The 27866-nt window shown below is 37.7% G+C and overlaps 2 protein-coding genes across 3 annotated transcripts; one reads left to right on the forward strand and one right to left on the reverse strand.

The window, feature by feature from the left end:
• Nucleotides 1-8369: 8369 nt before the first annotated feature.
• Nucleotides 8370-11658, forward strand: LOC144715095 (ras-related protein RHN1). Its single transcript, XM_078589984.1, has 7 exons — nt 8370-8552; nt 8664-8741; nt 8821-8988; nt 9072-9120; nt 9199-9272; nt 10711-10804; nt 11335-11658. The coding sequence occupies exons 1-7, from the start codon at nt 8514-8516 to the stop codon at nt 11433-11435; spliced, it is 603 nt and encodes a 200-aa protein (XP_078446110.1). The 5' UTR covers nt 8370-8513; the 3' UTR covers nt 11436-11658.
• A 12967-nt stretch (nt 11659-24625) lies between these two features.
• On the reverse strand, nt 24626-27203 carry LOC144715183 (Remorin family protein). Of its 2 annotated transcripts, XM_078590087.1 has the most exons (6): nt 26988-27203; nt 26814-26924; nt 26270-26740; nt 25268-25727; nt 25112-25193; nt 24626-25026 (listed from the first exon to the last, which is right to left on the reverse strand). In XM_078590087.1, the coding sequence occupies exons 2-6, from the start codon at nt 26905-26907 to the stop codon at nt 24820-24822; spliced, it is 1314 nt and encodes a 437-aa protein (XP_078446213.1). In that variant the 5' UTR covers nt 26908-26924; nt 26988-27203; the 3' UTR covers nt 24626-24819. The 2 variants fall into 2 exon arrangements, with proteins under 2 accessions (XP_078446213.1, XP_078446214.1); XM_078590088.1 differs by having other exon boundaries at nt 26814-27203.
• Nucleotides 27204-27866: the final 663 nt, after the last annotated feature.

Here is a 27866-nt window from a genome sequence, read left to right on the forward strand (position 1 = left end):
GACAATTGTGTTTTGACTATGATCTATAATCTCCAAACATGAGATTCTAGGCCGTACAAGCCCGGATGAAGCAACAATTCCATCAAGGTGATTGTGTAGTCAAGATGGGATCATCTACCCTAGGTATCAGACGAAATTGACTCAAGCAAGAAGATGTGACTAAATCCCCCCCCCCCCCCCACAATAGCGGAAACACTAAAGAAGGTGTTATTTGATGATTTCTCCACACATTAGTACTAAATAAGATGAACGATTGGGGATTGACAGTTGACCATACCCTAAGTTATCCTGTGAGCATCAAACTGATGAGGGGCTATGCGTGTGTTATAGATGATGACCACATGGTTCCATGAGAGATTCAATTACTCATTTGTATCTTCCACAGAACAAGGTGTGATTATCTCAATTTTAGGGGTTTAATTCGTCGTCGGTAATTGAGATTATTCAATTTAAAATTTTTAACCATTCTTAAGAATACTTAGTAATGATTACGGATCGTCTCCACAGGGAACGATGATTAAGGAATTAATTTCTTATGCTAGTGATGATCAACGAGGGATAGATGAAGACAATATTGGAGGATATGAGCTAGTGATATCGATTAAAAATATGTAAGTTATACATTAATTGAACTTAAAGAAAATAGTAAGTGAATGTGACAGACAAGATGATGGATGATGATATGAATGAGGATAGTGGTTGGATGTGGAGTGGTACAATGGGGAGGATAGAGAGACGAGATAATGGAGAAGTAAGTAAGTGAAGTGCTAAATGAAAAGTTGACAAAAAAACTATAATTATGATAATGATGATGTCAGGAGAGAAACCACGTAAGGTGAAGACACTTACCTTAGATCCTTACAGTTCGCCAGGATCACCGCAATTTGCGAGTGCCGATAAGCTCCCCCTCTTCTCTTATGCTTCTTCCAACACACCCAAGACACCAAGAACACACTTGATGGATCTCAAAACTCATTATCTTTCAATCAGCCTACACAAGTAGGAAGCAAGTTCAAGATGAATTTCATAATGATCCAGGCCTCTATTTATAGATCAGAGGGCATAGATGGAAATAGGAAGGGAAGACGAAGCAGTGCTAAAAATTTCAGCCCAATCGAAGTTGTCGATAAAAAGTTATGGCCATTTGAAGTTGAAGAAATCCTAGCCCTTGAGATTTTCTATCTCCTCATCATCGTCATCGTTTTCCATGCCCGTTGAGATGTCAAAGAGCTTGATATTTTGTGATTCTCGTATTCCCTGCCACGTGTACCTGAAAAAAGGATAAAGAAAAACAAAAGAAAATGGTTTAAAAAATCTCTCCCGAGGATGACATGGCGGCACGTCAGCGCGCCACGTCACCCTCTTTTTATTTCTTCTTTTTTTTTGTTTTAAATGAGTGGATGTGAGCGCGCCACGTCACCCTGCCAAAAAAAGCCAAAAATACATTAAAATTCATATTAAATAATATAAAATCCCAAAAAATACTTATAAATATATTTTTTGACTTAGAAAAATCATATCTTTCCAAATTTAATGTCGCAAAATTCTAGAAATAATATTCTGTCTCATAAATTATATTCTTTTAGAGTATATTGTTAGAAAAATCCCAAAAATGCATAAAATTCATAAAATCATTCTAAAAATAAATTTAATCATTTTAAGCTTGATAACATGCAAATATGAGTGATTTAATGCAAATATACATATAAATATGATCATATTAAAGCGCTAAATATGCATGTTATCAAGGTATAGCTTGAAAACCCACGGTGTGGAAACTCAGTTAAAGCAATCCTTGATTCAGTAATCCATATGTTGATGTAGATAGTTAATTTGGTTTGCTAATAAATGTTGTTGAGTCAGTAGACTTGTTAACTAAACTAATAAATGGTCCTAGAGGGTTACGCTCAAAGGGTCTTTTGAGAATCAAAAGATATACTAAAATTTTAGGAGTTTTTATGAAAAATATTATTAAGTGTAAAAGTAGAAGGTGCTTAATTAAATTGAGATGGGTCAGAATTCCTGCGGTGCCCATCCTTCTTCTCCATTATCTCTTTTCTCCCCTCCACTCTTGATGTGATCAAAAGGCATAATGATAATGCTGTATTGAAAGTGGGGTTCACTGAGATGGAGGAGATTCTATATGTCAAGGATACATGTAATGGCTAGACACATGAATATCTCAACATGTCTCACTTGAGGAACCAAGAAATCGTAAAATTTGATCCGTGCAAAGGTGACTTGATCATCAGGTTTTAAGATACATTAAGACTCCAATTTATTCCTCTAGTGTGGGAATCATTAAATTTTAATGTCAAACATAGGCATAGAACCTAAAATATAATACCTAATATTAGATCACCAGACATCACTTTAAAAACTAAGGACAAAAACTAAATAATCCAAACAATAGATCCAGCCCACATCAAACAAAAACCTATAAAGAAACCCTTCTAGGAGATAAACTTTTCTGCCCACAACATAAAAAATAGTTCACTAGAAAATTACATATACACTGAAGAACTTTCTCCAAAAGTTTACAAGCTTTATACGTCATAGGCCATACTCAAAATACTGAGGCTTTAAAAAAGATAATATTTTTGGAGAAGGAGATAGATGAAATGTGAAAGCCATTTGAAGATTCATTGATTAGAAAATTCAAATTTGGGCAACGGAACATGAATTTTATCCATCAAGAACTAGCCCAGATAAATATATTCATTCACACATTTCATATCACCTTGCATGAGATGATATACATGTCATTATTTGATTTGAAACCAAGGGAAAATTTCATAAAGTTTGGTTGAATAAATGTGGAAAATATTAACGCACATAATGAGATCATTTGGATGGAAGGCAAAATTTTCATCTGAATTTGGATAGGACACCCTGGAAAATGTTCTCTTTTTTTCAATCACATTCCTTTCCAATCAAGCATCCCCATGATTGGGACCTTAATATCTACAAACAAAGGGGTTAGCCATTGTACGGGGCCCCGAAGTCATTTTTTAAAAAGTATATAATGAGAAAGTGGTCAGTTCAAAGAGAGGAATTCTCCATGAAAATGTGAGTAATTTTTTATTAAAATATATTATAAAGAGTGAGAAATGAAAAGAAATTTTATCATACAAAATATTTCCAAAAAGTTCCATTAAAAAGTATTCAATTTTAGGTGCATTCATTTGAAAATAAAAATATTTTTTAGGCAATGTGTTTTATTTTTATTTAATTCTTTGGAGAATTTTTTAGAGTAACATTTCTGTATTGTAGATGGTTGGCAATGCGTGTGTGGCACAGCACGCAAAGAAACCATGGTTGTGCACGGATTCCAGCCTCTTTCCAGTTGTTGGAGTAAGGAATTTGTTTTACTTTTTTATAAACTTTGGCCGAGACCAAAGATAGTCCTGAAAATGGAATGGAAGAACATGCTTTCCATGCCATCCATTTTTTGACATTTCGATAAATACCTCTATTCATTATGAAGAAACTTACAAATCCCTTCAAGATCCAATGAAATTTTGACTCCAAAAGAAAGATATTACCTTTTTGGGAAACTGAGTTGGGGAGAGCTTCAAATTTGTATTTTCTTACTTTTAGAGCTAAAAATATCCAATGCATGGATGGATGTTAGATAAGAAAATTACTTGTAAAATTTGGGCCAATTAGTTTAAGTGTCTAAGGGATGAGTTGGGGGTGAGGTGTGAATTAGGTCCTATAAAATTTATTCTCTCTAATCTAGTTAACTACATAAAATATGTTCTAGCTATCTAGGGAATGTGGTACAGGATAGAGAAAATTCTATAAAAAAAATCAATTCAGGCTAGTCGTTAATGTTGTCCACAGGTATGCAGAACAACGAGATTATAATCCCTAACCAAGTTTTTCAACTTGTCCTTGACCCTAAAAGTCTTCCATGGAGTGACAATGCTTGACCTCCTTTTGACTTGGCCCCTTAAGTCTTCTCTTCTTCACCTAGTTCTTGCCCATCATCTACTAGAATAATTTTTAAGATTGTATATTTATTTAATCCACATACAGATATTCAGGTAGTATATATATATATATATACATTGAAAGACCTCAATAAGATATCATCTTTGAAGGTATTTCAATGGAAAATCATTTGAATATTTAATGAATTATAACAAGATGGTTCAATATACCTTGCTTTCACCTATTTCTTGATTCTCTCTTCATATATATCTACCTCATGTTGTATGTTGATGTAGTTTTAAGCTTTCTCAGGATCAACTTAACCACCAATAATGATTCTTTATTTGGAATATCATCGAAGCACTACGAAATTTTTCCTCCTCTTGGCTGTAACTTCAAAATACTGCACCAAAGTAATGAATAAAATAGTAATAAAATTTACAGGCCAATCAGATAGTTGGATCTCAAGATATCAAGATTTGTAAATTTATTTATTTGGGTAAACTGATTTTGCTTCATTTCTCTCCTCCAGCTGCCCCAGCGCATTAACTTTCAGTGCACGACATTTGCCTACAGATCAGTGTCATGATGAATGCAAAAAGCTTTGATATTCCCCTTTTAATTCCATGCATCCCCCATTATCCATGTGTCCTTTCTGCCCAAAAGAAAAATCCAAATCCATTAAATAAGGACTCGTGTATTTTTTGCCTGCAAACGTAGTTCTGCCACATGTCTCTGAGATGTCATCTATTTTCCTGTGCATTAATTACAAAAAAGGGCATTTTTTTTTCTCTTGGGCCATGTACACCACCATGATTTTCATCTTAAATGTTCATCATATCCTCTAATTTTTCTCTGCCGCATGTCCCCACGAGATTTAAAGTTACACATGATGCGCCCACAATAAGTCATTTTAATCTCAAAATTATGCAAGGCGGCTAGTTTTATTTCTATGTGATTTTAGAATCCCCAAATTTTTTTCCCCTGTAAAGTTTTCAGTCCTGTATCAAATGGAATTACTAAATATTATATGTACTGGTATTAATGTTAGAAATTAATTTTTATGTCAAACAAAAATTTAAAAATGATTTGTAGAAATCTTCAAATTATAATCTTCAGACCAAAGTCACTGATGGCACAGATTCTAGGGCACACTCCTTCCTCCCTGTAACTTATTCAAATCTGAACCAAAAAAATTTCTAAATCTTATAGATCTGTGATGATGTTAGATACAAATGTGGTGTTGAAGGATTTCTTAAAAGGCCAGATCTGATGCTTGTCTTTTACAAGGATATTTTTCACCAAGAGAGAGATTTGACATTAAGGCTGGATCTACCTATATGTACTTCAAAATTGAAAGGGTCACGTATGTAATTTTCATTAAAAAATAATCAAATAAATTTAATATGAGAGACAAATTAGACACAATAACTGCTTCATTATGAATTGGCTTGATTAAAGCTTTGACATTCACTTTATTAGCCATAAATGCTAAATCCAGTAATTGCATTTCCTCCATGAGTTTATCTTTAAAAGATTGCGAAACAATTAATTAAGATAGTTGTAATCATCTTCTTCAGAATATTATAATTTTTTTTTATTTTATGCTTAATATTTTATAAAATAATCCATTAATTCAGATACAAATATACAAGGTACATAGAGAAGTCCATTTTGGACGTCATATTTTAGTGGTGAAATGGTGTCTGGTTACGTAAATATTTGAACAGCAAAATAGAACCTAGTTATTAACATGTCATAAAAATCTTGAGCCCTAGCTTGATGATTTGACACATTGAACAGATGGTCAAACATCACTTCTTTATATAGATGAAGATAGTATACCATGTATGTGTGGGTTTCATAATTAAACTATAAGTTTGTTATCTTCAAATGCATAATTCCTGATATGACTAAACTTGTCTGAAGTAATGTAAACAATGGTACGCTATCTTCATGTATATAAAGACTGAGGGTTGATTTTCCATAATTCACTTTGAACATTCATCAAAACACATACTTTGGCCTTTAAATAAAATCCAATAATCCTTAAATCTTTAAATCCCATTTGGATGGAGGAACCTCAAGAGATTGTGATTATGGGCAGTTGATATTTGCTTCTCTCTCATCCATCCAATGCCAATACTTTTTTAGGGTTTCTCACCTCATTTCTAGAAAATCCAGCACCAAGAGTGGATTGTGGCATTAAACTCATTTTCTCTGTCATTCAATGTTTCATTACCCTGTGCCTTGAAGAAGAGAAATAAAAACTAAAGATGATGCCACAAATTCTACGACGATAAGTAGTACCTTTTACCCCTTTCAGCCAGACACATTCTCCCACATATACATGTATGTGTAATGCGTTAATGGCATTTAATTCTTTGAAAATCATTTATTTTTATTATCCCATGTGTAAGTGTATCAAATCACGCATATCGTTAGAGCTCTAGGAACTCTTGATCATGCCATGCGTGCACATCTTAAATTTCACTTGATCATCAAAATGAAAATATTTTGATGTTATCTCCATGTCCCAATCAAGTGAAAATCATGCGATAAATTCAATGATGTCTTTCAAACCCCAAACAACATGAATCATTATGCCAACACAAATTGTGAAGCTATAATGATGTCAATTCCAATGACTTACAAGCCCAAAATTGAAAAAAGCTACAACACCACGTAGTGAGAGGCCATTAAAACCTGATGAGAAGACTTAAAACCACAAATAGCTTAAAATAAATCTTAAGAAAATATTATCTCTTGTAAAGTTGATTCCTCTAGGAATAAACTTCAGAAAAAACTTCAACTTGTCAAGGTGAAAATTCCAATCTCCAACATTAACATGAAATCACTCAATTAATGACGCTTTTAATATGAGAGTAAAGATGATAAATGTCGTCTTTAAGAATGCCACCTTTGATGATGAAAGTGACTCATTCTCAAAAAAAATCTATTAGATAAATAAAATCCATATCTTACTATGTAACATGTCACCGAAATATATTATGCTTATGTGAAAGCCTCTTAGAGATCCCGAGGCTTACCGCATCCATCTCCCCATGTGAATACCCTTAACTGGAATTTTTGGGAGGTATGATACTTAAAGATTTTATTTATGCCTCTTATCTTTGTGGTACAGGATCGAATGTATCAGATTATATTGAACAAAAGTTTTGGATTATAAATCTACCTTGATTTACTGGTGGTGATTTTAATGGTATTTTGAATAGATCAGAAAAAGTCAGTAATGCTCCCTATCATGGAGAAATTTAATTCTGCCATAATGAAATTAGAGATATTAGAACATCATCTTGAATGGAATAACGTATCACAGTAGAACGGCAGCAAATGATCAAGAAGCATATATTTGAGAGATTGGACCAAATCCTGATGAACAATAGTCTTTCCAATCTTCCTCCTCTTCCTACAAGGTACGAAAAAACTTTCAGATCATAGGCCATGATCATGATTTTTCAGATAGTATAATAGACTCACCAGAGACCACCATTCTGGTTCCAAACAAAGCGGACCACTCACCCAATTTTTATATCCAGTATTAAAATCTTGAGATTTTGCTGGAGGATTGGAACCAACGTCCAATTTGAGCAATACACCAAAATCGCTGGAAACTACCTTAAAACAATGGAGCAAAGAAAATTTCAGGAGTATTATAGTGTAAGACAGAAGCTTAACTTGATTCACTTGGAATTAGTTGCCAAACATATGGGATAGAGAATAAGGGAAACTTGGGACACTTAAAATCGAGCTGGATCTAAAAGAAATGTACTATGAAATGTTCCTAAAATGCCTAAAAGAAATGACTAACAAATGTGCATATAATGGGAGGTATTTCCATTCAGTCGTAAATCTCCGAGATAATTCTGATCTTTATCCAGCCATTAGAATGAATTTTATATTAATGATAAAAAATGATGGAATACCATTCAATTTAGTCTTGTAAAAATCTCCAATCGTCCCAACACATTAGATCATACTCCTATTTTATAGATTATATCCAAAAATTAGATAGACACACACACACACATATATATATATAGATAGATGGAGAGAGAGAGAGAATGTAAAATTTTATCATAATGTATTTTTTTAGTTCTAAAGCTTTACTAGAGCAGAATTTTATTTTGAAGATTATGGAATATAATATAAATAGGTCTGCATCTCTAGAAACTTAAATTTTATTTAATTTCATCCAAAACTAGTATTAAGCAAAAAAAATGCCGGATTTACAAGGATCCATACAAGTAACGCATTAAATACAAGAGTCAATGGCTTAGATGACGTGTGAGAAGATTAAAAAGGCCTTGACGCGTTTAACAGAGCATCTGAGCCGTCGAAACGGTGTTCCCCCGGTGTACCCCTGATACGCGTCTAGACTCTTCTTTAGCGAAATTAACAGTCTTTTAATTGAATAAAGTCGTGTTCATAACATTTTTTTCCTACAATCTTCAATCTTCGCTCTTCGATCTTCGATCCTCGATCTTCGATCTTCATCTTCGATTTTCAATCAGTGATCTTCGATCTTCGTTCTTCTTCTTCGTTGGTAGATCTCCATGGCGACCATGGGGAACAACAACATCAATGCGAAATTGGTGAGTTTTGGTCCAGTGTTCCCCCAATTTCATGTTTCTGATCGGATCTCCGAGTTTTACTGTGTTTGATTGATCTGCATGATTCCGCGATCTAATCGGGGAATTTCGCAGGTGCTTTTGGGGGATATGGGCGCTGGCAAGTCCAGCCTCGTTTTGCGATTCGTAAAAGGGCAATTTCTTGAATTCCAGGTTACGTTCTGGATCCGAACTGTATTTTTTGGTACTCCCTGGCGGCCGGAATCTGATTTTTTTCGGTTTTTTTTTTCAGGAATCGACGATCGGAGCCGCGTTCTTCTCGCAGACGTTGGCTGTGAATGATGCTACTGTTAAATTTGAAATTTGGGATACTGCTGGGCAGGAGAGATACCACAGTTTGGCTCCAATGTACTACAGAGGCGCGGCTGCGGCGATCATCGTGTACGACATTACTAGCACGGTACGATTTCGAAAAAACTCTCTATTGCTTGTAATTTTTTGCCCTTATTCAAGCGACATTGGTTAATCTTTTTTGAACTTCAGGATTCTTTTACGCGAGCGAAGAAATGGGTTCAAGAACTTCAGAAGCAAGGTTAATTTTTTTTTGGGTAATGCATTTGTTTTCGTTTAGATTTTTGAATCCTCGGAATTTTAACAATTTTGGGTGTAGGTAATCCGAATATGGTTACTGCTCTCGCCGGAAACAAGGCTGATTTAGAAGACAAAAGAAAAGTATCCACAGAAGTACGTCCAGTCTTCCACTCTCCTTGGCCATCTAATTTCATTCTAACTATAATTTTCTATAAAACATTGATTTAAAACGATTACAAAGTGGGTAGGTTAATATATGTCTTTTTGTTCTTCAATGTTGGCCTAAAGTTTGTAGAGACGCGTTGGTTTGTATTTATTGATAATCTTTGTATCATCGGAAACCTTGCTTGGAAAGAAAGACGCTTCTGATAACGAATAATAAAATTAAAAATATTTATTTTGTTTCTATTCCATATCCGACCATTGCTTACATATATATTATTCATGAATCATGACTTAAGCATTCAATTTAGCCGTACAATTTGATGTTGGATGTATTTTTAATCTTAATTCATCAAATTTGGAAGAAGGTTCCCTTGAATCATTGAGCTTCGTTGATTATTTAGCTTAGTCGCTTTTTCAGACTGCCGGCTGTTTATATCTGGAATCGCCATGACGCATTTTGAAAAACTTCATTGGGTCGAAGGATAGTATCCAGCTGGATGAGAGTCTTGGAACCTGACTTAGGGTTCAATGCCATCCCATATCTCATCAACGTCATTGCCATCATCATCCGCGTTTGGACGTGGATGCATGAAAATGATGATCACGACCGGACATCAACAGATGTTTGATGACGGCAATCATGTTATATGGCTCTATTAAACTGGATGACTGTGATGATGATAGTGACATGATAACACGTGCCATATTAGCTTGGAAACTGATAGATGAGGATGATAATGTTTTCGAAGCCGGATGTAAATGACAATTATGACTTGTCATCAACCGATGGATGATGTTGATAATGAAGATGGCTCTTGAAATCCAGATGATGATGACAATGCGGACACATCGTGAACTCATGGATGATGATTTTCGATCTTCTAAACCTCCTGATGACAGGGAACACATGACAACCCGTCATAGTCATCATTGTTGTCATCGACAGTGACGGCCCTCAGATACCAAATGAAGACATCAATGACGACGGGTCATGGTTGCTGATTGATTAAAATGACAATGATAGTCGTCATCAACAGATGGACCATGATAATGACATCTCTTAGAAACCAGATTCTGATGATAATACTTCATCAATGTCAATGCATGACCATGACCTCTTGTCTAGACCAGCTGAAGAGGACAATGATGATTGTCACTGAAACTTAGTCTGGCTGAAGAAGGATTCTATGAAGTGATATCCTGATGAGTCTCTTCCTGACTACTAATCGTCGAAATATCTTGTTTAAGCAGCATCCATCATCACACATCGTTTCTATGGAAATCTGCATTTTCTGTTTTATTTTTGTGCCGAGTGTTAGTTTTCATTACGTACTGCGTTCTGTACTTGACATAATATTGTCGGTCGTAATTGGTTCAAAAAATGATGTATGTTGTTAAATTATTATTTTTTTGATTCCCTCCACAGGAAGCGCGAGCTTATGCCGAGGAAAATGCCCTTTTCTTCATGGAAACCTCTGCAAAAACGGCCATAAATGTTAACGATATATTCTACGAGATAGGTATTTTTCATCCTCCTATCTCTTTGATCGTCGCTAAAATCTATCCTGAAAACGGCTTAAAATTAAAATCATCATATCTCAGCCTCTTCTCCAAAGTTTCTTTCCGACCAGTCTTTCTTTATTCTGATCCTCGACGCATGAAGAGGTATATCGAATAGATATCTATTCATCGGATTGGATGCTTGGTATCTATTCTGGTATAGAGAGAGATTATACATAGCTTTTCTTCATGACCCAAATTAGATTAAAATTTGGAATAAAAGAGCGATGCTTCCAAGTTGGATTTCATGAAGTACATGGATCATCAAGGATCAGAATAAAGAAAGACTGGTCGGATAGATATCTATTCATCAGATTATACATAGCTTTTCTTCATTAACCAAATTAGATTAAAGTTTGGAATAGAAGAGCGATGTTTCCTAGTTGGATTTCATGAAGTACATAGAGCATCTATCTCTCTCATATCAGTGCATACCATGAATAGTTGGATGTACATTCCATCCTTGTTAAAATACTTATTGATGATGCAGCAAGGAAGCTACCTCGTGCTCAAGCCGCACCGAACCCATCAGGGTTGGTCCTCGCAGACCGGCCGGCGGAGAGGTCGGCAACTTCGTCGTGCTGTACGTAGTTTCGAATAACGTTAAAAAAAAAAAAGATTCCAGACTTTGTAAATGATTCGTGCCGTGTGTGCTCCCGCACCTTCATTCATTACCATCATTCCCCCAGTAGACTTTGAAACGTGTAAGTTTTTGAATAAATTAGTTCATCCCTATCCTATGTTTCGCTCTCGAAAGATGTCTTTGGGTTAAAATAAATGAAACTCTGGGCAGTAGCCATCAGTTTATTTTTGCCGTACATAACTTTTAGTCATTGTATTAGAGAAACAGAGAGTTCAATTTATTAATCACGTCCCCTGTTTCAGATGATTTGTGCTTACCTTTAGAAAAGTCTGGCCTGTAGTCATCTAAAATTAGGCTTCGGCAAGCGCCATCCGTCACGTCACACGTCACCGTGATGGAAACGTGACGGATGATGTGACGGTGACGGTGATGGTTTTCAGGGTTCGTGATGGTAACGGATGACGAGGATGGCGTAACGGTGACAGGGTGTCCTGGATGCGTGATGTGACGGAATAGCCGTCACGGATGACGACAGTGATGTTATTTTTTAATACATTTTAAATTTTAATTTAATGACGGAAAATTTTCCGAAAAAATATAATTAATTTGCAGGAAAAATTCCAAAGAAATATGGGGTTTAACCAAAACTTCTAATCTTGGTCGCCCAAAAATTTTGGTCGGCGACATCTTTGAAAAGATCGCTGACGGAATTGCCCAAAATTTCTGAAAGTTTTTGTTTCCAGCAGCATAAGAACAGAGATTTAGGGCTCTTTGATGATCGTCATGTCACCGTCCGTCACCTACCGTCATCCGTCCTGTCACGTCCCGGACGTGCTGTTTCCTATCTAAAATATGCAAAAGAATAATAATTTGTGAATATTCAATGAATTTGTGACATGGGATTAAAATTCTCTCTCCCCCTCATCAACAGGTGAAATGAAGTTTCTCTCTTGCTTGTTCTAAATTAAACCATCACTATCATGTCTTTCATGAAAGAGAATCTTCTTAAAAAAGAGGAAATATTCTGCAGTGACCTGTACTGCAGGAGAAGTTTTAAATATAATGTATATGTTTGAGATGATCTTAATGTCTTTAAGGTGAGATGTTCACCAAGGGTTTGGCAAATTAGATTAAAGTTATCACTTTCTCAAAAACAGATGAACTTGCATGGGCTTTCTTAGAAACATGTCAGTAATGTCACCTATATATTAAATCATCCCTATCACATGCCCCCATGAAAGAAAATTGTCTTAAAACTGGAGAAATTAAATGCAATGTTCATCTGGTTTGCAGGAAAATATGAGATCCAGTATCTATAATGTTATATAAAAGTTTAAAGACTCAGCAAGTGTTAGAGTATTAGATTCAAATTCTCACATTCTGCCATAAACAGATCGGGTAAGCTCCTCTCTTAAGGGTCTCGATATCCCTTTAATCATTTCTCTACCTTAGAAACATGTATGACAATTTTCTTTTAAATTAGTTTGTGGCATCCTACCCAATGAGGATGATAATTGTGATGTGATAAACTAAATTTGGGCAGTAGCCATTTGGTTTACCGAAATATAGTAAAGATACAGAAAAAAAATCCACAAATATGTATCAAGTAAACTTAATTGAATTAGGGACATTACATTGCCATCATAAATGGACAGATCAGATTTCCTCTTTGATAGGGGCTCCTAAACTTGGTCTTATCTCTATAATTATCATCTAGCACCATATCACTCATACGTATAGTGTATAAGATAAAAATATCTGAAAAAATAGGTTATAATTGAAATTTATCTCAAAATATGTATCTATTGATATTTTATTTAAACACATCACAGGGAAATAGTGAGAAAATTAAATACGCTCATAAGAGTGGCTCAATAAGTGTAATGTATGATATAACCAAATTTAAATATTTTAATATAATCATAACCTACTCTACTTTTAAGATATTGGGTAAACATTGGTCAATGCATTTTTAATGATAACTTTTACTCAAACATCATATCACCCTTCCCAGTAAACCCTACTCAATGCGTTTTGACTAAACTAAACTCACGGTTAACGATGGAGATATCCATAGTATCTCATAAACTTAAATAATGTAACCAAACCTATTATGTGCATATTTTCTTCATTTTGATGAAGAGAGTTTAATATAGAGCATAATGCTGATGGGTTTGAGCTTGGATATTTACATAAAAAAATTAGGTTTTGATAAGTTTTTAAATGGAATAAAAACAATGGTGTGAATCTTAAATTAATACATTTTGATCAGGATTGATCCCTACATCAAGATTTCCACCTACCATCAATTGTTTCCATTTTCAATATTTTAGGATAATATTAATCCAAAATTGAAACGTGTAGTGATTTTAACTTTTGAACCTCACTTTTTATTCTCCTCAGAAGTCTTCCTCAAAATTTCCAACTCATACTTTTAAAGTGCTATAGAGCTTTTCTGATTTTTTATTCTTGGGACCACAATAGAGAGAAAAATTTTCATGTTTGAAGAATAAATTGAGTACAGCAGTTTAAAAACTAGAGAGCATTTGTTCCACTTTCAGATAAAAAAATGTTACAAAGGGATCAAGAAATGAGGAAGTAAGAAGAATGAATGAGAGAAAGATTAGGTGTGGATGAAATACCTGTTGAGTTAATCGTTCTTAATTTCATTTTTAAGTATTTTGTATCCAGGTGAATTATTATATATTGTATAATAGGATTCTAAGGGTTGTCAGTATGAGATAAAAAGATGAAACATTATATTTTACAAATGTAATAAATTTTACTCTATTATCTCTTAGTTCGACATTCACCCCAATCTGAAAATGTTAAAGTATAAGAATTATACCTTAAATTGAGTCGATTCGAAATATATTTTTTGATCTATACACGATGAGAGAATATGAATTAAAGTTTTATAGGCTAATGAAAAACAGTGAACTGGTCTTAGCTTGAGTGAATTTCATTTTCTTTATATTTTTGTATAAGCATAACGATTGATTCTACTTGGTTTATATATTTTATTTGTGATTTGGTCCTATTTTTAAACTGATAAGGTTTTGAGGAATTTAGATATAGTTTTTGGGTTGTATTTAGATAGAGAGGTTTTGAGATATTTGGAGATTCGTGGCTATTCATTTCTGAATAAGATACCCTGACAAAATGACTTGATTCCTTATACTGTGACTTAACTCGAATTCCTTCAAAGTCAAAACTAGTATACTGAAATTAATTGAAGGAGACAATTAAATTATAAATTGAAATAAAGTTTCAAAGTATATTTATTGAATTAAAAATATAATTAAAAAATGAATCAGCTAACCTGTTCTCGAGTTAAATAGAAATAAAGATCGAATATGATATGTTGAGGTTGCGTTATTTGATTGAACATTAACATCAAAAAAATAAATTACATACAAATTTTAAGTTTTTTGTTGAAAGATACTTGTAATAGAAAATATATTAATATATAAATATATGTGCATTACTTTATTTCCAGTTTTTTCCATAATTTTGGCAGATATTGAACGTAAAGAAAGTTTTTAAAGTGAGAGTCTCCAAGAGGGATTGGATATGGAGAGTGATAATTAGGCGGAGCACAACTGATTCGTTGAAAACTTTGTCCAAGTTCGTAAAGTAAATCTCTACATGAAACTACTTATTCTTTTACTCATGATTTTATTTCCCTAATTCGGACACCTTCAGATTTGTAGGCCTAGAATTTTGATAGGGTGATAGTGTGAATTCGAGTCTACAAAAAAGGATAATTCCCAAGGCATTAGTTGAAAATATCTCTAACCTCACTAAAAATGATATATTGCACCATACATCTTTTGTTTCCAGACCCTATATAGGTGTTAGGCTACTTTACTCTATACCAATCTAGTATTTAGAACATTAATTATTAGTTAAACTAATTTTCTAATATGCATATTTCAATCATCTTGGGTTTTCCCTTCTTTGTAGAAACCAATGCATATAACATCAAGATATGTCTGAGATATGCATGCATAAATTTCTCAAGGGATGCTAAGTACTTATGAGGTAATTAGTGTTGCACGTAATTCACAATTCAGCACTAACATAATTTAGATTTACATAAATTCTTTACATAATAAACTGAGGTGATTTAATTTGAAAATAAAAACAAGTATCAATGTTCGTCTCATGTTTACAAATTAGAGTTAAAACATTGGATTTGTCATCTGAATTTCATGGTCATATAGCTTTGGTAAATCAGTATACGGGGAAAGCAGACAATGTGTTGAAGTGGCTTATTGATGTCGCACACGCCATCGTGACCCGTCGAAGGAGTCATCCGAGCCGCCGCTCCGTCGTCGACAGCCCGGATTAATCAAGCTCGTTTTATCGTACTTTGGTTTCCCTCATCTTCGTTAGTCGCATTTCATGTTTTTTCATCGTCATGTGGGAGGGGGTCCTTAGTCATTTTGGACTCCCCTCCCTTGTTCCCCCTTTCTCTTTTTACGTATGTTTTTCCCCTTTATTTTTGTAATGGGGGCCCATTATATAAGGGCACCCTTAATGGACAATTATCCCCCCCTTGTGTCCTCCTAGGGTCCAATTAGCCTCTCCCTCTTATAAAGGAAGAGGGCCGCCCTAGGAGAAGGTCAGACCAGGAGAAAATCGAAATCAAAGTTGTTTTTTTTTCTGGTCTCACCTCCCCCTTGAGAGAAAGGAATATCTAGAGGGGAGGAGAGGGAGTTCGAGAAACAAGGAGAGCGTACGAGAACCAGGGGAAGGGATCCAAGAAGACCCTTCCGTTGCCGAACTACCTCCGGCGGGACTGATTTTCTGTTTCTTCCCCTCCTTCACTATGTCGGCAACTGACAAATTCCGCTCACTGGAAGTCGCATCTGACCGATCGTGGGCACCCGTTGACAAGTCCGACCACACGGCTCCCACCCCGACCACCATAGGCTCCGGATCACCCTGCACCATCTCCCAGAGCGACGACATGGACCTAGGCTGGCTGGCGATCGTCCCGGCACCGTCGCCTGGTTGTTGTTGGGTCCCCCAGGTCCCGCCCCCGCTGACTTCCCAGGACTTCGGGCTTGCACCGATCGCGGACTCTGCTCCACAGTTGGGTCAGCCAGTGTCGTGCGATCAATCTGCGGACACCGCGTGACCAAGAGGGTGTCCCCGACCAGACTTTTAGATCACCCTGAGGGTGCTCAAGGGCGCCCGGTGACCCCGAGCGATGCCCCTACGACGCTCCTATGGGTGGGTGCCGCCCAACAGTGCGACTCCGTTGTTGTGTATGTTTGAGGTCCAATCATACCAGCAGACTCTCAAGACATTACCTCGCCTGGGATCACTATGTCTGTGTGCCCCAAGCTAGGATGATTACGCGAGCATCCATTAGGATGACCCAAGTCGAGTGCCATTCTTGGGTGCCGCTGCCGTTTGGTGTCGTTACTCGATGATTGTTGTGCCCATCTCACGCAGCCTATCCACATCTAAGCTGGACCTGTCTCGACGCTGACATCCTTGCTTCTCCTCGCTCTCTTCCCCTCCAAATGCTCTTGCACCTGATGCTAGTTGAGCCGCCGTCACTCTTCGGCGCCTCTCCACCACACCTGCTCCGACTGCTGCCGTCGACAAAAATTCTGCACGTCGAGGAGGTACGTCGTCTCTTCGCCGCTTGTTACATTATCCTTCGTAGTTTACTTTTGTCTTGACTCCACCGCGCTCAGGCTAGGTAGGAGAGAGAGGTAATTGTGAGAAAACTACGAACACAAGTGAGTGTCTTACCGTTACGGACGAGTTCGTCTGTTATGTGAAAGCCCTACACATTGATTATGTTCGGCCGTAGACATCTTCGTCCCTCCGACGAGGATTGAGAGGCCACCGTCATCATCACCGGCGACCCCTTCAGAGCACGTAGATCGGCATCTCCCTCGAGTCAGAGCCTGCACGTACGACACATAGCACATTCATTCTTCGCATTGTAGTTACATATACCCAATTAGGGTTTATCCATTGGACAATGACAATGTCGACAAGGACATCCGGCACCATATTGGTATCAGAGCATTGTCTCGATACCCGACCAGACGACAACACCGTCATCGTTCAACATCCATTATGGATGTGTGATACTAAGGAAAGAAGAGAAAAGGGTGAAGGTGAAGGTTGGGAACATTTCTGGTGCATGGCAATGACAATGAATTTTCTTCCAGGGATAGATGGGATAGAGTGAATAAAGAGAATTCTGTATTCTATTATTATGTTGAGGAGAGAAAATATGAGTTTCTTAATTCAAGGACTAGGTCTCAGATTTAGATATTTTTCCCAGTCAATGCTTTTTTTAACATAGAGATAGGGAACGGCACGTATAGGACGTGACGCCCCAGACATGACGGAACGGATGATGAAACGTGACAGACGGTGTCGTGACGAAACTTTCGTCACGTCATCGTCCCGTCATGCGTCCCAGCATATGCAAAAAAAAACCGTCATGTTCCCATCACGTGTCCCTCCATAGGACGTCCTGTCACATCCCTGTCATCCTAACAGCGTCAACGTCACCAATGACGTGAATAAAACCCTACAGTCGAGTATCGCCCCCCGTATTTATTGTGGTTTTCATCGTCATCTTTGAGAACTCATCATCTTCATCGGTGACGGCGAACACTTTGCAGGAAAATAGGATATTACAGTAATTTCTAAAGTAAGTGGGATAATTGTTACAATTTCCTATGGTTTTTATTAGGGAAATTTGGAGGACAAAGAATCGGAGGGGTATATCTCCAGTTATTTATAGGCGATGTCGGTTTGCGTAGGCAAAAAAAATAGGGATTTCTTTGAAAAATGTCAAGAAATCAAAACGGTGATGGTGAAATCTCAACAGTCGGACAACTTGAAAATAATGATTTTTATTTGTAATTTCTGTCCGTTTTTAACTTTTCAAAAAATTATGTCATGGCCGTCATCCGTGACGGCCATTCCATCACGTCACGCATCCGAGGCACCCCATCACCATCACGTCCCCATCATGACCACTTCGTCATCCGTCACCGTCACTCGTGAACCCCTAAAACTGTCACCATCATCGTCATATCATGTGCCACGTTTCCATCACGGTGCCATGTGACGTGATGGATGACGCGTGCCAAAAATCAAGAACCACAGAATATAAAATCTAACCTCAACCAGGTATATCAATATGGATCCTGGAGGTAGCTTTTTCTGTTGTTGGGCCTCTTCTGAAAAAAAATCTAGAGCACTGAGAGTGATAGTATTATCTGTAGAGCATGCTTACTTAAGCGCCCTTCTATTCTTTTTTTCTAATTTCTACTCATAATATTAGTTCTTGTTTCAGCATGGTTGAGAGTTTGAAGAGTAGAATTTTGTGCTCCATTTTAGGATGGAAGTTTAGAGTTTTGTGGGATGAATGGTCACATTGTTCTAAGTGCCTCCTTAAAGCCCATTTGAGCAATTTCTCCATCTTGGACCAATAAGCTCCCTCAATCTCCCTTTTCAAGCCCAAATCTCAAAGTCCTTTTCATGCTTCCTAATAGTAAGGAATATTTGTCCACCTAATTTATGCATACATAATGTTAAAAGTAGTCATCACTAATTAAATGTCTGAAATCAATAGATTTAGGAAACTTTAGTAGTCAAATCAGTGTAATATGAACATGTGGCATTGCTCAAGATATGAAACATGGGTTGAAAACATAGGGAAAGGTGCATGAAATATTTACAACTGCATGATAAACATGAATAATACAGAGAAAATGATATTTCAATAAATTTCATGAATATTCAAATGATTCATATAAGAGCATTATATTATCATAATTATATATCTTAAAAGCATACTAGACACGTAATTATCAGTAAATTTATCATGTTATCACATGATAATAAATTTCAAATTTTATAATTATAATATTTAAATAAGATCTCTCTCCTCTATTTCTTTCAATATTTCTCACTCTCACTCCTGCCATATCAAACACTCTATTCCTCAATGGATACTCTAAATGTTATAACAATGTTTCCCATGGTTTTTCTATGGTTGAATTCCTTTAGGTTTGGATCTCTCATTTCATGAGAAATATATAAAATAGAAAATAAAATGGGTAGAAATATACAGTGATAAGGGAATAGTAGAATGATACAAATATAACTCAAGGTGGTGGCAACGACATCAACGCATCAACACCAGACGCGTCACCACCGTCATCTGAAGTCAACACGACCGCTGAAAACATGCCGCCATCGTTACCGGATCAAGTCAACACGCCAGCATCAGGCACGTCTCCGCCCACGCACGCCCCTTCATGCGTTCTGACACGTCGCCAAAGGCAGATCCAGAACTGCCCCCTGACATGACACGAAACCACGTCACTCGTCACGTCGCTCGTCTTTATTTTCTTTCTTTGAACTGTATTTTCTCTTTCCTCCAAGGCCTATATGTATAGGCCAATGTTTGAAGAAACCGTTAGGCAGTCATTATTCAAGAATTGAGTTTGTTTTAACTCTTCTTGGAGGACTGCCTAGCCTCCCCTATTCCGTCTCCTCCCAACCGCCGCCACCTCCGCCTTCGTCGTCGTCCCCGGCCTCCTCCCCACTCCTCCTTCTTCCTTAGTTCTCTCTCTCTCTCTCTCTCTCTCTCTCTCTCTCTCTCTCTCTCTCTCTCTCTCTCGCTCTCTCTCTCTCTCTCTCTCTCTCTCTCTCTCTCTCTCTCTCTCTCTCTCTCTCGCCTTCCCTCTCTTCTTCTTGGTCCGTCTGCCTAGGGTTCAGCCACATGGCATCGACCGCCCACCCATGGGCGCTCCGCTGCTGCCGTCCACCCAAGGCCGCCCGCCCTAAGCGACTGCGCAGGCCGCCGCCCACCGCAGGCCGCCTGTCCAAGGGCGCCCGCACCAAGCGCCAACGCAGGCTGCCCGCCCTGGGCCGCCCGCACTAGCGCTCAGGGCAGGTCGCCCGCCCAAGGCCGCCTGCACCAAGTGCCCACGCAGGCCGTCCGCCCAGGACAGCCCGCGCCAGCGCCCAGCGCAGGCCGCCGCCCGGGGCCGCCCGCACCAAGCACCGACGCAACCACCACCCAGGGCCGCCCGCACCAGCGCCCAGCGCCAGCCACCCCGGCCAGGGGCGTCCACGCGTGCCAGCCCCACCAGCACGCACACGCTAGCCCTGCCCGTCAGCGTCCGTGCACGCCCTCTTCACCGGCGTCGCGTGCAACAACCCCCCGAGCGCCCCACGCGCACCAGCACCCTCCGACGCCCGCACTCGGTTACCTCTGTCCGTTCTCCATCCGTATGCTTCACTCCTCCATCACGCTCCTCACCAGGGCCGTTCAACACCTGGAACGTCCAGACCCTCTCGTCCAGTGGGCCATTCAATGCCCGGAATCACCCAGTCTCGTCACGTCCAGAATTCCCCGCAACCTCTTCACGCACTCTGGTGCCGAGGTACGCCCAAACTCTTTGGTGTCGAGTATTTTTCGTCCAGTGTTCCACGAAGATTCTTCCACCGCCGTCAGATTTGATTTGAATTTCTCTGTCCTTCCACTAAAAATTCATTATCTCATGAGATTTCCCGCGACGTGAATTCGAGTATTGGATTTGGAGCTTGGGCATCATCGCAGTGGTTGAAGACAGTACTCCCCCCCTCGACGAGGAACAGGGCTACACCACTATCATTTCATCGGTTTTAGGTATCCGAATTCGATCGTGTGAACTTTGCGGCCTGTTTATTTCTTGTACCCAAACCCATTTAGCTTCCTCCACTGTCATTGTCATTCCTGTTCCCCTAGTTGTCTCTCCCCTAGTCGTTCAACGTCTTCCACCCCGCGTCGTCAATCCCGTCTCCCTTAGTTGTCCTGCATCACAAGGTCATGATAAAAAGAGAGAAATGAGTGGAAAAAAGCATATATGTAATATATGTTTTGAATTCCTTTAGGTTTGAGATACAAAAAAATAGATGAATATTTGAAAGACACAAAGTATGTATGTAATATATGTCTATATAGACGGAGGATACCTTATCCCAGATCAGGTAGAAAGAGAGAATGAAGAGCTGAGATATGTGTAGACATTAGATAGATTCACTGCTAATGAATATAGAAATGGGTAGACTATAATTATACATATATATAGATGGAGAGAAAGTGTGCCTTGTTTTTTTAGAACATGAAAGAAATGAATTATGGGAGCCACTAATTTGTTTTGTCACAAATGAGGCGACTGGGGAGGCCAAGAATGCATCACATAACCCCCTTGATTACGTTTTGCTAGCCAACTCAATTATTTTGTTGTCATTTTAAGAGAACCCAAGCTTGTAGACAATCATATTTAACCTTCAACTCTTCTCATCACTGTATCACCCTTATCATTCATCGACCTCCTGGATGACAAGTATGATGCTAAATTATCATTGTTATCATTGATGTAGATAAAGAAAAATAATGACAAAAATAGTCACTGTCATCATCATGCCAATAAAAATGAAAAATGTGGGTTATGATAAATAAAACACCATCCTTTCATGTTCATTAAAATTGATGAAAAACCCTGGTTATGGCTGTCTTAAATAAAATCTAACCTAGTGAAATAAAATTAATGTTTCCATGCATGATATTTAAAATAATAAATAAAATATAATTTAATTTTGACCTAGAATTTTCATCCTACTGCTGAAGGAGCAATCTTAGCTCAAATCATGGACTAGCTTTCTCAAAGAAATCATATAGACTTTTAAGAAATTGTGAGTGGGATACGTTTCATACTAATCCAGGTTTGTATGAGTATTTCCCTTGAAACACTATCAATATAGATGATGAAAAAAATTAATGGAATTCATAATTTATTTGAAAATTTTATCTTCCCCCAGTTTTATTGTCATTTTTCAAATGATATGTACTTCTGAATATTTCGTACCTTTTAATATTACACCAAGTATTTATATCTACCTATTTCAACCCTTAATTCAAATTCAGTGCATTAAATATATTATTTCAAGTGGATTGTACCCTGAACTCAGAATTTTCCCTCAATTTAAATTTATCGGAGACTCTAGGGTTTATTAAAAAAATCTACCTAGAATGATGTATCTTCATAAATAATCAATGGAGAGAGAGACAATTATGTAATTAATCTCAAATTTATCTTCAAGAGGCTGACAGTATTTCCCATGGCATTCCATGTCCAAGGTCTTACTAATAGTTCAAATTTTAATCTGTTTTGGGTTATAACATAAAGAGGCAGAAATCTTGGTAACTTCTAGTCTCAATAGGCTCTCCTTGGACTAGAAAAACGAGAGAAATATTGCATATCTCAATTTGAAATGATTGAAGGATATTGGATACTGGGCTGATTTTAACTTCTTGACATAACTATCAAACATGTATCGTCCAATAATATGGCATGAAGCTCCCGAAAATGCTAACAACATCTTGTGATGATTATATGGATTTATGAATCATTTTCAGATCACCTACATCAAGTGCATGCCATTTCTTGTCCTACATTACCCATTTTTTGTATATATCATGCATTTTTTTAATTGATTATACTATCGTGGGTGCCTAATGGAATTTCAGGCTGCAAATATTTAATTATTTTAACTGGTTTAACTTGTGTCCCAAAATGAGGTTTGAGTTCTGTTCAAATAGTCATAGATAATCTTAAGCACATAGTAGATACCTAACATAAAAATCCATGAACCATATGTGGGATATTATAAACATCAATAACTAGGAATCAATGATAAAAATTAAATTAATTTATGTCAAGGCACGTATACCTAACATAACAATTCATGAAACATGTGAAGGATATTATAAGCATCAATAACTAGGAATCAATGATAAAAATTAAATTAATTTATGTCAAGGCACATATACCTAACACAACAATCCATGAACCATATGAGGGATACTATAAGCATCAATGACTAGGAATCAATGATAAAACTTAAATTAATTAATGTCTAAGCTTATGATCTAAATTTATCATATTTTTATCAGCTGTGGAAAATAAAATTTGAAGAATGATCTCTATATTCTCCATCTTCTTATACCACTATAGTCTCTTATATAGTGGTATAAGAAAAATGATTGATCATTAAGTGCATCTTCATATGATGGCATTGCAGTTTTTTAATGGAGTTTTATGTGCCACACCGAAAACATATTGTAGGTCATACTGTTAAAGTGGTTTCCAGCACTAATTCCCACTGACATGGGCATTGAGCTGGGTCTCACCAAATCAAAAGGCTTGATCCATGTTGAGACTTATAATGGTGTCTTTCATCCACATTTGTTTTCTACAGTATTCATGTTTAAAAATCAAACTATAGAGTTATGTGTGTTAGTTAAGTCCTTATCAAACCTAATATTTAGACTTTACTTGAATCTTGGTTTACTATTGGTAGAATTTGTTGCCTCAGAAGCGCACCATTCTTCCTGAGGCCAGTGTTAAACTGCATTTCTTTTCTCACTCTTTTCTTTCCATTACATCTTTTAATATTTAAAATCAACTAAAGTCTTCATTTTAGTCTCATCTATATTTTCTACATTAAGAAAAAGAAGGAAAGTTTGGTACATTTTCTTCAATCTTGCAGCAACAATTAAAAAACTCGCAGATGCAAATACTACTCTCTCTTTTGCCATTCATTAAATATAAATTGCTTGAAAAATTCTGAAAAAATGGATTTGTTCAATACAACGTCTTAGACCTCATCAAGCCTATATCTCTGTTTATGGAACCAACAAAAATATGAGATCAAACAAGAGCTCATTTTACATTTTATGGAAACCTTTATTGCCCGAAACATGTTGCTATCCTGTCTTCAGACTGAAGTTAGACTCTAATCTTTAGCTTCTCCCAATGCTTTCTACGTTTCCTCATCCGTCGTCTCATCTATTTTGCCAACAATATTTATTTGGGACAAATATATTCTATCCAAGTAACTGTCATCATCCATAAGGTTGGATTCGCACAAATACTTTGGCCTGATTTCATAATTCGAATTCCTTTTTTTTCCTTGAAGATATGTGTCAGGTTTAATTTAAACGTTTGCATTTCCTTCAGGCAGGCTTTGAAGTTAACCTCTGATTAAATGAAAATCCGTCAATGATCCCACACACTGAGAATACCAGTATCTAAAACCTTCATTCATAGAATTCTTAAGCCATTCATGGAACAAATAGAAAGATACAGAAATATCAGTTAATCTTATCCAAACCTCCATCCCCATGATGAAAACTTGACTTGAACTACAGCCGAAATTTGTAAGCATAAACAATTTTCCCCGAATTTAAGGGGAAAGACGGGCATGCACAAAGAAAGACAGCATTTTTACAGAGAAATCAATCAAACATAATAAGATCAAGAAGAAGAAGAAAAGAAGACTGACATCTCAACTGCAGCTCCCCCAGCAAAGGGACAACAAACAAGGGACACGGCCGGTCTGCCGTATATACTCCACTTGCTGGGATATTTTTGAGGCCCGCCGGTTTCTCTGAGCCTCTGCCATCAGCCGCTTCTCCTCCGCCTTAAGCCGAGCTGTCGCCAGCCTGGCCAAAAGCTGCTCATGCGCTGAAGCCTTCATTCTTTCCACCTTCACCTGGACAAAACCCACCATCTCTTCCACATCAACAAGATCTATGAATCTAGTTTCTTGTAAATGATGAACCAGTGAGAAGTAGTACCTCAACTTTTTTTGATTCGGCTTCCGCCTTCGCTCTCTGATGATCTTCCCATGCTTGGATTTGAACTTCCAGGCGTTTGAACCTTAAAATAATTGATTACTTTCTTGAGTCTGCAATTTACCCATCTAAGAGAAAATCTCTTTTCATGTGGCTTACCTTGCAATGAACTTAGCTTTCTCTGCTTCTTCCCAAGCGGCAGCTCGTACCTCAATAATATTTTGAACTCTTTGTTCACAGGGTACAGAATTAACTGCTGCTGCTGCTGCCGGTGCAGTGCTGCCTTCTACTTCTCTGCCAGCCCAAGCAGTAATATTCTGTTTTCCGAGCCGCGTTCCAAGGGCCATAATTTCTCTCTTGGTTCTCAATTTCTGGTCTTTATCGATCAGGTCAACTGGGTCAACAGGTTTTGAGATCGGCGTGACTCTGTCTGGGCTGGGGGATCTTGCTGGAGTAGGACCCAATATTGGGGTTCCTGTTCTTGAAGGTTCTTGGCTGGCAAGTGGCGTCATCTCTGTGCCAGTGTCTCTCATGGACACCGATCTGGCCGTCGATGGAGGAACAGTCAGCGGTGAGGCGCATTGGACAAATGATGAAGATCCTTGTTGACTCAGACCCGCTGCATTTTTTTTTTTTGGAAAAAAGAAAAATAAAGTCAGATATGTTTTCCAGATTCTGGGTTTCAATGCCACAAGTTTTCTTGTTAGAGTCGTCTTATTTAAACAAACACAGAAACTAAAGTGAAGGGGAGAACTCCCACAACTAGCTCAAGCACTTGAACTAGAGTGGAGGAGCTCAGAGAGGAAATGGTAAGATAGAGAACATGAAAATAGATGTCTGCTACGGAAAACAAAAGGAATCAATTGATAAAATCATTACACACAATTTAGAATTTAGAACGATGTTCATTCACTTAGCCACCTAGTGGATACGAGGACGAGTAAAACCACTAAAACAATAATAAAAAAGGATTCCAACGAGAAGAAACCTCAACGACTTCCAATTATAGTAAACTACAGGCCAAAAATGCCATGGAAGCGGTAAATTACTGGATAGAACAGAAATTACTTATCGAGTATACTGGGTAGATTTTTATTTTAACGGTAACCAGAGAAAAAGGGGAAAATAAGAAAATCAAAGATTGATGAAGAACCAACTCACAGAGTGAATCAGCAACTGGACTGTCAGCGTTAGAGGCTGTCTTAATCCACTCAAATGCCTTCTGCGAGGAAAAATCCTTTTTAAATTGCCCAGAATCAGCAGCATTGGAGTCTTTCTCATCCGAAAACTCCATCACTTTGACTGAAAAAGGTTTATTTCGCCTGCCCATCGTTTCTCCAACAGTCTTCCTCGGCTGTGCGCAAGAAATCTTCCCAGCATTACTGGAATTAGGACTAGCTATCCATTTCTGCGCATCATCCCACTTAGAAGGCGCAGATTTAGCATACAGAGGCAATGAAGAACGCTGCTGCAATCTATCCACTCTCTGAAATTCGAAAACTGATTGATTATCAGTTCCATGGCGGTCAATCTCAGGGGATCCCAAGTTCTTCGCATCACCAGGCACAGAGTAAAAATTAGGGAGAGAGAAGATCATGTCCACGTCTTTGAATGTTGCCGAAGAACTCGCACCTGACATTACAAGAAAAACCACAAAGAACACTGAATACCCAATTCAGGACTATAATCAGCTGAAGTTTCTTACTTCTGTCATCGATTTCTGGGGACTCAGATCTATAAAAGCACCGGGGTTGAAGCTCCTCAACGCCATTTCCCCCACTCCGCGCATCATAAAACATTTCTTGAAGTTCTTGAACTAAAAAAAAACCCAAAACTCAAGCCACGGATAGAATTTCTCGAGAGAATCTCAAATGGGTACCGATTGCTGGAGAAGGAAGATGAGATGAAAGCTGTTCTTTCAGACCCAGCTTGTGATTCCGCTGCTGTTCCTCAATCAGCAGACAAAATCGACGGACCCAGTTGCAATTATCTCGAAAAATCGCTCCTTTCCCGATGCCTTGACTGAGGAATTGAACTCTTGTTCACTTAGCCTTCTACCCACATCCATAAACCTACGAACAGTCGTCGTTCTCGTTGGATCAGCCCCTCCCAAATTATTTTCTTGTTTTAAACTCCCAAAACGCTCTTTATTGAGAAAGAGTCATGAAAAATGAGATCTAGTTTACACGTGGCAAGCTATTAGCTTGCCACGTAGTACGAGGAGAAGACAAGACAAAAGACAGCGACGTCGATCTCTGACTGGAAGGAAATAAAAAATTTGTCATTTGATGATAGCGCATGATTTTAAGTATACACAATTGTTTAATTATAATGTATATGATGTGACTAGCAAAGGCATAGTAGTAGACTCAGACTACGAGGGGAACAAGAATCAGTTGTTAACAACTATAGCTGGAGGACAGATTACAAAACGTCGTCATCCGTCATCATCCGGAGGACGGATGACTCAGCGGAGAGTTTTAGTCATTCCTCATTAGTCGTCCATCATCTGGGACGGATGATAGATGACGAAAATGACGAACGGATGATGGAGAATGACGGATGACTTTTTTGGATGACGGATGACATTTTTGGATGACGAATTTATTATAAATATTAATAACAAACTATGACATTATTATATAAACTATGAAATTTATTAAAATTCGGAAACCATTGTTCTGGGTGTCGCCCAAGTCGTCTCTGAGCCCTGTTTTTTTTCAGGTTGCGGAGAAGATACTCGATAACAGGGAGCTAG

Source organism: Wolffia australiana, chromosome 18, assembly GCF_029677425.1.
Source record: "Wolffia australiana isolate 7733 chromosome 18, ASM2967742v1".
NCBI classification, from domain to species: Eukaryota; Viridiplantae; Streptophyta; class Magnoliopsida; order Alismatales; family Araceae; genus Wolffia; species Wolffia australiana.